General features: G+C 50.1%; 3 protein-coding genes across 3 annotated transcripts; 1 reads left to right on the top strand and 2 right to left on the bottom strand.

Annotated features, from left to right (window-relative positions):
• The first annotated feature begins 236 nt into the window (after positions 1–236).
• On the top strand, positions 237–4,288 carry LOC100191797 (uncharacterized). Its single transcript, NM_001137222.1, is given in 8 exon segments — positions 237–658; positions 812–934; positions 1,740–1,911; positions 2,814–2,851; positions 2,948–3,146; positions 3,305–3,457; positions 3,770–3,904; positions 4,019–4,288. Coding segments are annotated over 8 exon segments (1,293 nt in total). The 5' UTR covers positions 237–263; the 3' UTR covers positions 4,097–4,288.
• A 1,009-nt stretch (positions 4,289–5,297) lies between these two features.
• On the bottom strand, positions 5,298–6,249 carry LOC100275398 (uncharacterized). The gene has a single exon (NM_001374287.1). It carries the CDS (start codon positions 6,120–6,122, stop codon positions 5,457–5,459), a length of 666 nt encoding a protein of 221 aa, NP_001361216.1. The 5' UTR covers positions 6,123–6,249; the 3' UTR covers positions 5,298–5,456.
• Positions 6,250–6,395: 146 nt separating this feature from the next.
• On the bottom strand, positions 6,396–8,473 carry LOC111589541 (uncharacterized). The gene is made up of 2 exons (XM_023300391.2): positions 7,597–8,473; positions 6,396–7,070 (listed from the first exon to the last, which is right to left on the bottom strand). Exon 1 carries the CDS (start codon positions 8,319–8,321, stop codon positions 7,599–7,601), a length of 723 nt encoding a protein of 240 aa, XP_023156159.2. The 5' UTR covers positions 8,322–8,473; the 3' UTR covers positions 6,396–7,070; positions 7,597–7,598.
• Between the last annotated feature and the right edge of the window lie 1,509 nt (positions 8,474–9,982).

The raw sequence follows: 9,982 nt of genomic DNA, 5'->3' as shown, positions 1-9,982 counted from the left end.
AATCCATGCTTTGCTACTATCCAGCTGTACACAAACAAAAGCTTGAGGCCTCGAGAAGCACCCACCAATTGGGAGACGACGGTGCACGAAACGAAATACACGACTACACGAGCCGAGAAGAAGTGAGACGAGCCAGTAGGAAAGCGCCAAGCAAGCAGCGCCACTGCACCAGGAGCTGCAACGCAAGCGCATCCACTCATCATCGTCCCCCTGCCCGGTCGCTCCACTCCCCTCCCCCCGCGCGCACAAACAACAGCAGCCCGATGTCCGCCGCCGCGTCCTCTGCCACCGCCTGCTTCCTCTCCCCGCTCCCGCCGCCTCGCCGCCCGCGTCATTTCCTCAGGCACCTCGCGCGCGCCGCGGTCACCAAGCCCGAGCCCGCCTCCGCCTCCTCGCTCGCCCTCCCCTCGCCGTGGCTTTGGGCCCGGCGGCTCTGCGAGCTGGTCCCCGCCGAAGCCGGGGGCCGGCTTCTGTCGTCGGCCGCGGGCTCCCTCATCGTCGCGCTCGCCTCAGCGTCGCTTGTCCTAGGTGACACCGGCGCCGCCTCCGCGTTCGTCGTCTCCACGCCGCGGAAGCTGCAGGCGGACGAGCTCGCCACCGTGCGCCTCTTCCAGGAGAACACGCCATCCGTAGTCTACATCACCAACCTCGCCGTCAGGTGGGCCTCCGCGTCCCCGTTCCTTGCTGCCCCTCCCGCTCAGTCACCGGGTCTCTTCGTCGTGTGTCTGAACTCGGGAGCCCTCAGCTCCTCCGGATTGCAATCAGAGGCTGGAGGTGGACCTCTAATCTCTTCCGCGTGCTACGTGTGCAGGCAGGACGCGTTCACGCTCGACGTGCTCGAGGTGCCTCAGGGATCCGGGTCCGGGTTTGTCTGGGATAAGAGCGGCCATATCGTCACCAATTTCCATGTCATCCGTGGCGCGTCAGACCTGAGGTTGGTTCGGCGAGCTGGATACTTTTACTTTCCTACCACGCTTCCTTAGTCACTTGGTTGTACTCGGATCAAAGCTTGTCAATTCTAGTCTTAAAGGTTAGGGTCGCTGGTGTTTCATTAAAACATGCTTTACTCTGGCCAATAATTTGAAGTGGACAGAGTGGGGGGAAAGGAATTGTGGTGCTGCAATGTGTTGTTGGTAAGCTGGGGCAGCGCAATTACTGATTGACAACACCCCAGCAAACTACAAACGGGGCCCATTAGTAATGGTCCCTGGTCAATTTGGCTCCCTAGAAGACCTGGTCGGAGGAAAAGTAATATATTCAAAAGGATGATATTTTAGTGTAGCAGAAGCAACATGACACTTGTTCAACAGCTTCACTATCTAGTTGTTAGAAGTTATGGAACGCATCTGCAGTACACAAAGTTTTAGAAAAAGATGACATGGAAATGCATCTACGACATGATACTGCTTATTTACTCTAGAAGTTCCTTGCATCCCAATTTCAAGCAGTGGAACTTAATGGTACCTTTTGAGTATTTTAATGCAAAAGATTTAATTCTTCAGCCTAGAAGTGGCATAAACTTCTGACTTTTGCTAAACACGTTTTTGTGTTAGTTGTGTAATGCTACGCAGGTGTGCTCATCTCACTGCTAATGTCAAATGATCTCCACATGGTCAGATACACGAATGCAAAACATCCATATGTGTTCATTATTATTATTTTCCATTGGCTTTTAGACGTCGATGGTGCCTATAGATATATGGTGGTGAAGTGAAGTTACAACTGATAGTTTTATGCAGGGTGACACTTGCTGATCAGTCAGTGTATGAAGCGCAAGTTGTTGGATTTGACCAGGACAAGGATGTTGCTGTTTTGGGTATCAAAGCACCAAAGAATAAACTAAGACCTATACCTGTTGGTGTGTCAGCAGACCTACTGGTTGGTCAGAAAGTGTATGCCATTGGAAACCCAGTGAGTGCTTACACCAACATTTCTTATTGCTGTGTTGCTTATCATATAATGAGATGGTTGATTTGTAGCTTAGACATTAGAGGTAGATGTGGTATCTTAGAGCCTTTGTTTGGTGCTCTAACTCTAATGTACTTGCTACTAGTATTCCTGACATTTTTCTTATTTTAACCTTGCGAAAGGCCTCTAGCGTAATGGTTAAGGTTGTCGAGTAGCACCTACAGGTCCTAGGTTCGATCCCTTTATGGGCGAATTTATGGCTTGGTTAAAAAAATTCCCTCGTTGTGCCCCACCCGCTCCCTGGTTACGTCCTGCACGCCACCCTCCGGCTGGGCCGTTGTAGAGTAGGCGGTGACGGCCCGCTAGTGATAGGGCCAGGGTTCGGTGATTTTCTCGGCCAGACCATATTTCAGTCTCTTCTTAATATAATACCAGGAGGGCACTCTTTCCCTCTCCATCCGAGTTTTTTTTTTACCTTGAATTCTTGATCCATGATAAACACATGCAAAGGCCAACGGCTGTTCTTGTTTCATGATTTTAATGTTTAAAGGCCTAGAGGTACAACAAACAATAATATGATCACATAAACAAATGATCGTAGCTTTGCTTTGAAAATTGTTGAACTTCAATAATAAGGGCAATGAGTCTCGTGTGCCACCGAGTTAAGCCAGAGATAGGCGATAAAATTAGCAATTGGATTCAGTGCTCTGTATCGTAATCACCTTTTCCTTACTGTGAACTGTTCATATTTAGCCAAGAAATAATAAAAATACTGTAGGTCCTCCCTATAGTAACTTAACTTCAAAATAAATAATAAGGGCAAGTTCTCTCGATTACGAGTACAGTGCAGATTTATTGCCAATTTACACATAGTCTGAAACGTCTATTACTTTTTGTGTTTGCAGTTTGGCCTTGACCACACTCTTACAACAGGTGTTATCAGGTGGAACATTTTTTTGTCAAGCTGGTTCATGTTTGTCTCATTCATGTTGCAATGCACTGAGAGTCTCTGTTTTGTTGTTTCTTCTGATGCCCCTAGTGGCTTGCGTCGAGAAATCAGTTCAGCCGCCACAGGACGTCCTATACAAGATGTGATACAGACCGACGCTGCTATCAACCCTGGTAACAGCGGTGGTCCACTCCTTGATAGTTCTGGAAACTTGATAGGTGTAAACACTGCTATATACTCGCCCTCAGGAGCATCATCTGGTGTTGGGTTTTCCATTCCAGTTGACACAGTATGTACATTTGCAACTCTGTTTTTTTTTTTAAAAAAAATCTCTTGGCAGTAGTAGTTCACTCTAGTCAGCTCCTAAATTCAGTTTAGTTTCCTTTCGCTCTTGCTTGCAGTTAACTCGCATGTTTTGACAACACCACGAACAATACCTCTTTTCAGGTCGGGGGCATTGTGGACCAACTCATAAAATTTGGCAGGGTGACAAGACCTATTCTGGGAATAAAATTTGCCCCAGATCAATCCGTAGAGCAGCTTGGGTTGAGTGGAGTGCTTGTCTTGGATGCTCCTCCAAACGGACCAGCTGGCAAAGCGGTGAGGTGCCTTTTGCGTTTCCTGGAATTTCGAAACGAGTTACCTTGAAAGCAGGGAATTTCTTTAGGCTGGGCATGCTGTAATTATGCGTCAGTTGCACTTTGAGTATTATTTTCGGTTCATCTCATTCCCGGCTCCCAGTTACAACACATCCAATTATGGGGAAAATCTTGAGCTGTTGTTTTAGTAATAATACCCTAGGTTGTAGCTTCTGTTGATTTTTCGTCTGACAGGATGCATTTCTAAAATCACGTCTTTGCATCGTAGTGCTACTGTGGCTAAATTTTTTACTTCCCATGTCGTTTTTACCAGGGTCTGCAAGCAACCAAACGAGATCCCTATGGCCGGCTTATCCTGGGCGATATAATTACCTCTGTGAATGGTACAAAGGTGACAAACGGAAGCGACTTGTATAGGATACTGGACCAGTGCAAAGTTGGAGACACGGTAAGCTTTTGTTTTTCTTGTTGGCTCCTACACATGTTTACTCCTACACAAAGGAAGAGATTTGACATTCTTGATGGCTGCTAAGATACTGAGTTGCATGCATGGTGTTTCAAGGTGACCGTGGAGGTCTTGCGTGGCGACCACAAAGAGAAGATCCCTGTGGTCCTGGAACCGAAGGCTGACGAATCCTAGTACTAGTAAACCCAGCTTCTTCTTCTGTACCATAGCATCAGTTTCTCGCTTTGGTGCAGAGGCGCAAACACACAAGGCGTCTTAGCATTTTCGCCCTCCACGGGGTTCATTCGCTGTACATAATTCATGCATGTAGATGTTGTTACCATCTCTTGTCTGGTGGAAAAGGGGTATCCAGACTCCATTCCAGGTTGCCGTAATGCCGTCGTGTATTATTAATACGATGCTCATCAGATGACCATCCAGGCCGGTCAAGGGACCTGCAGGCCGACGATTGAACTCGCTGATGTCACAGATCACCAAACCCGTTTTTTGACGAAAAAAAAAGATTAATTGTGTACGTACCACTCTGCTTTTACGAAATTGGCTGGTTAGTTCAATTTGATGCCATGTGGTGGCATGAAAATGTACTAGTTTCATGACATAGTTCTAATAAAAAATTGGAAACTTTAAACTTCGTGCCCTTAGTTCAGTATCACTTCTCAGTTCTATCTATCTCTGTAGTAATTGATAAGATATTTTTAGTGCTACACAAGGATAGAATCGAGGAGTGGTAATAAGACAACAGATTTTTAAAAAACCAGTGCTGACTTTTTGGCTGGAGCCGTTGGCGTCGTTGCAATCCTAGGCGCGATCCCGGAACACGACAGGGATCAATGTGGTAGCTACGCAATGCCGTGCCCATACATCGCTGGGGGTTACTATCTATCCTACCGCTTGCCTTTGAATTCAAAAAAAAAATCCAAACAGTTGCGAAAAAACGAGAGGACTGAATCTATTTTCCACGATCGTAGGCGGTTTCCTCCGACGTCCCACTCCCACCCAAGCCTGTAGCAGGCGCCATCGTTTTCCGTGTCGCGTGACGGGTCCGCGTCTAGCATTAACGCCTTACGCCCGCGGGTGCTACGTCACGTGTGCTGAAGACGTGTACGTGCAAAGCTGAAGGGGTACTGCCGCATGACCGCTTCGCTCGACCTTGACGAGACGACGACGACGACGACTGGTCGACGGCATCTTCCAAAAAGAAAGAAAATGACGACTTGGATGACGAGGACGACGAAACAACACGCTGCCGGCGGGCTGCGTCGCTGAAGGACGACGGAGACGATCGGCATGGTGACGCGCACAGCAGCAGCATGGCAGACGAAGCACCAGCTTGGGACATAGCAACGCAACGCATGCACGTGCGCAGGGCCATGCAAAACGATTCCAGCTTTATTTATTTATATTACTTAGTTTCTTTTTGCGTATATAAGTACAGCAGTATAGCACACGGTACACTGAATCGCTACTCTACTTGCGTGCGTGAGTGTATCACTGTACCCGCGTAGTACATGCCACGTACTGATAATGGATTGCATCAGAACGGGAGGTAGCTCCGGCGGAACACGGCGGCGTTGGCGAACAGCCCGACGAGGTCCTGCTTGTACGGCAGGAACGACCTCCGGCGCCGCGCGCCACCGCCCTCACTAGTGTTGTTGGCGTAATGCCTCCAGGCGTGGTGGGCGGCGTGGTGGGCACCACCCTCCACGTCCACGGCGCTGCCTCGCCCCTTCTGGCTCCGGCGCCCGGACCCGCCGGAGGAGGCGCTCAGGAAGACGAACTTCTCCTTGCCGTCGCTCTGGCTGCGCCCGACGGCGAGCCGGGGCCGCCACCGGAGCACGGACCCCGTGGAGCCGCTCTTCTTGCACCGCGCCTGGGACTGGGAGGACGCCGCTGCGGCTGCGGCCGACCACCCGGGAGACCACGGGCAGAACATCTCCGCCGGCACCGAGTCGAGGTCGCCGTCGTCGTCGTCCGCGGGAGCAGGCGGCGGCGACGGATCCCTGTCCACCAGCAGGAACCGTCCTAGCGGCACCCGCGCGGTGGCCGTCTCCGGAGCAGCCCGCGGAGGGGATCTCGGCCGGCCGAAGACTGGGTACAGCAGCGGCTGGCCTATGAAACCGCCGCCTCCTGCAGATACTAGACTAGGAGGCGGCTGGGCGGCGGCGAAGGTGAAGTCGTCGCCGCCGTCGTCCATCGTCATGCTCCGGGATGCTGCTACTGCTCGCGTTCGGTCCCCGTGCTCGGACGACGACCACGACGCAGAAGCAGGCCACTGCCGCGTCCCATGGCCGGGACTCGGGAGGGAGGTGTGCGGTGGCTGGACTGACGCTCCTTGGCGCCGGGACTCAGCTTTTTATACGCCGCGCGCGGCACTGGATGCGGATGCGATCAGCTGTTGAGATAATCTTGGCCGCTGGATCGCTGATCGCAGCATCGGGCAGCGAGCAACCTTGGGTGCGAGAACGTTAAGCTTTCCGTGGGATGGACGTGGACGCGCTTTGGCTAGTACCGACTGCCGACGAGAGTGCATCAACGGAACGGATCTGGGGTGTGTTCGTTTGTTCCGGAATCGTGACCTAAAACCAATCCAACCAGGAATGCTTATCTAATTTGTATAGGCTTTGATCGTCTGGAACCATTCCTGCCCCTATCCTGAACAAACGAACGCAGCCTAAGGCTTATTCAGTTAGTGAGAGCATGAAAGGTATTTGAGTGGATTAAATATCTTTCTAGTTAAAATAAATAGAAGGGGATTAAATCCTCTTCAAATTTTCTATTATTTAGCTCAATCCACATGTGTTGAGATACACTTCAATCCATCTCAATAAGTATGAATTGTGGTTAATACTAGAGTACCTAAACTAGCCCTCCGATCTTTTAGTTTAATGTAGATTGAGTGCGACCGGAGGTGATAACAGTAAATGAAGCTCTGCGAACCAATTCCGCAATCACATGCAGTAGTAAAACAATATCACTAGTTTGGATCAGGTTTTGAAGCGAGATGGGCCCGGATTAGTGCAGTGGGAGAGGGCGTGGGCGGCACACAATGGACGCCAGCTCTCAACCCACCTGCAGAGCGTGCGGTGAGCCGGTGATGCCCCCGCACGTGGTAAATACAGCGAACACTGCCGCCGTCGCCGCCGCCAATCTGCACGAAGGAGATAGAGCAAAATACAAATTAACTTTTTACTACTATTATTTAAGGGTTAGTGACATATAAAATTGTTATATCAATGACTGAGGTGTCAGTGATGATTATAGATTAAAGTGTCATCAGTAAAAGTTAAGGAAGAAAAATGGAAAGCTGGATTCTTTTCTCTATGGGCGTGCCAGACGTGCAAACGCTGCCCCTTGCACTTGTGCACGCGAAGCGCTGGATTCACATAATCACATTCATCATCGATTGGACACTTTTCATTTTCAACCAATTATTTTTATTTTATCTTTTTAATTTATAGCTTTTACTAAAATAAATGTTATATCAGAGAATACTAGAACGTCCTATAATTTTATTTAAGATAGAGGAAGTACTTTCGAAATGGAATGAAATACTTGAAAGTTCAAGTCAATTACTACATGCGTACAACCGCACACGTCAAAATCTCTAGCGAGCACGAATTGAACAAAGCGTTATACACACACGACTTATTATATTGAAGTAAAACAACACGAACTTTCAGAACGGCTGGCAGCTCGGGCGGAAGGTGATGGCGCTCGCAACCAGCCCGACAAGATCTTGCTTCCACGGGAGGAACGTCGTCGTCGTCGATTTGCCGCCACCCCTGGCGGCGCTCCCGTGTCCTTCGCCGGCGCCGGCCAGGAACACGAACTTGTCCTTGCCGGCGGCGACCCGCCGCTGCCGCTGCCACCGGAGGACCGACAAACCGGCTGATCCTCTCGTCCGGCAGCGCGCGGGGGACGCCCGCCGAGAAGATCCTGCTGCTGGCGACGCGGGAGACCACAGGCAGTAGGTCTCCGCCGGCACGCCGTCGAGCTCGGCCTCGGCGGCGTCCGCGGGCTGTTTCCCCGACACCGACGGTGCGCCGTCGTCGCACCACCGCTCCTCCAGGAGGAGCCGCCCGAGCGGCACCCGCCGCGCGGTGGCCGCGCCCGTGCCAGCGGGCCCCTCCTCCTCCTCCTCCTCCTCCTGTTGACGCTGCTTCTGCGGCGACCACCGTGGGCGGCCAAAGACGGCGTACACGGGGCACGGCACGGCGACGGCGGCGAAGGTGAATCCGTCCTCCTCCTCATCGTCGTGACGGGCGGTGGCAGTGGCAGTGGCAGTGGTAGTGGCACGGCTGCTGCTGGTGGTGGCCGGTGCAGCGGGAGGTGCCACGAGATCCAGCTGGCGGGCAACGGCAGCGTCGCCGCGGTGGTGGCCGCCTTCGGTGTCGGGCATGGCGGGGCAGCTGGTTGGGTTTTCGTGGTCTGGTGGGTGGAGCTCGTCCTGCGGTGCGTCGCGAGCTGGCCGGGGCGCGCGGGAATAAAGGTCGGGATGGCGCCTGGCGGGGAAGGGGGAAGCGGCAGGTGCGCGCGCGAGCGGGCCAAGGCCAGGCCAGATCATGGGCGGTTGCTATGCGCGTCAAGAATGTTTCCAATCGGCAGGTGGGTCCACTTGGCAGTGAGCGGAGGAAGCTGGATTGGCCGGTCGGTGAGCGGGCCAGGCGGGTGGCGGTGACACGTGGTGGAGGCCGGCGATGGACTGGAAATGCAGGCAAGCTGGAGAGCAGCAGCCGGAATGCGACTCATCATGCTTATCCTTTCTGCACTGTCCGCCGCCCGGCCCGTTCCTCGTCTCGTATGCTTCTGTGTTGGAGATGTAAGTGTTGGAGATGTAAGTGGTGGCATGGCAGGTGGACGATTAGGTCAAGCTACTTTTGCTACTGAACTTCTCTGTATTATACACGTCTGCACGGGCATTAAACGCTACGATATATCCTATTTTAGATAGGGCATTATTGCTAGAAATTGAGATTGCATGTAGCAAGGGAAGCAAAAGCAACTATCCTTCCGGAAGCTGTTTGCTTTTTTTTAAATGCTATCGACCCCACCGAGCCCATCTGTAGGATCATCAGAAGAAGCACCCCAAGAATAATGCGTATCTGATATACACAAAGACCCCAAAAACATAAGGTTCATTTGCGCCTGTGCTCGCCTAATGCACCGCGCAGTTGTTAAAGATTGCTACTACACGTCTAGAGGTGGGAAAAAATAAGACTCATCTCACACCGGCATCAGTTAAACACTTAGTACCAGCGGTAACAAATTTAAATGACGGTATCGGTTTTTAGTGATTTGTTCGACTATAATTAAACTTAAACAAATATAGTTTAATGTTATCGGTTACCAGGTTCGTGGAGCTGATGTTGATCGTGTTGAATATAAGTGAATTGACCACCTTCTTCTATCGATTTAAGCTTTTAAGTTGAATTGACCGTTGCATACAATCTAATATGGTATCAGAGCGAGAGGTCACGAGTTTAAATTCTGGCTAGTGTAATTAAATAAAATAATTTGTTGCTCAATCGCATTCCACATCTGAGACCCACAAGAGGCTCCACGTGAGGAGAAGTGTTGGAATATAATATAAGTAAAAACCCACATCCTGCTACCAGTTTAAGTTTTGAGTTGAATTGGTTAGTGCATACAACTTAATATGGTATTGGAGCCAGAGGCCATGAGTTTGAATTCTGGTTAGCATAATTAAATAAAATAATTGTTACTCGTTCTTATTCCACGTCCGAGACGCAAGAGAGACTCGACGTGAGAATGAATGTTGAATATAATATAACACCTCGTTTGAATCATTGGAATTGAATTTCATTCTAATAATAGTAATTTTAACATATATCAATTAAGCTAATTTGGTTTTTATGAAAAAACATATTTGTATACTATTATTAGCAAAATGTCAGAGATATTTATGTGCTACATTTTTACTATAAAGGAGTGAGACGAAGAGTGTCATGTAAGTTACATAGTAGAAACAAATTCTACTAATGCATAAAATCATTTCCCCTCCTCCACCCCATGAATTTAAGATAGATTTATTTCTGAACT

The sequence above is a fragment of the Zea mays genome, chromosome 6 (genome assembly GCF_902167145.1).
Source record: "Zea mays cultivar B73 chromosome 6, Zm-B73-REFERENCE-NAM-5.0, whole genome shotgun sequence".
Classification (NCBI taxonomy): Eukaryota; Viridiplantae; Streptophyta; class Magnoliopsida; order Poales; family Poaceae; genus Zea; species Zea mays.
The sequence above is the reverse complement of the archived record's forward strand: the minus strand, read 5'-3'. Positions and strand labels throughout refer to the sequence as shown.

What these genes read in the sequence shown, in the direction of transcription:
- LOC100275398 (NM_001374287.1), bottom strand. Translation starts at nt 6,122, where the DNA reads ATGACGATGGACGACGGCGGCGACGACTTCACCTTCGCCGCCGCCCAG.
- LOC111589541 (XM_023300391.2), bottom strand. Translation starts at nt 8,321, where the DNA reads ATGCCCGACACCGAAGGCGGCCACCACCGCGGCGACGCTGCCGTTGCC.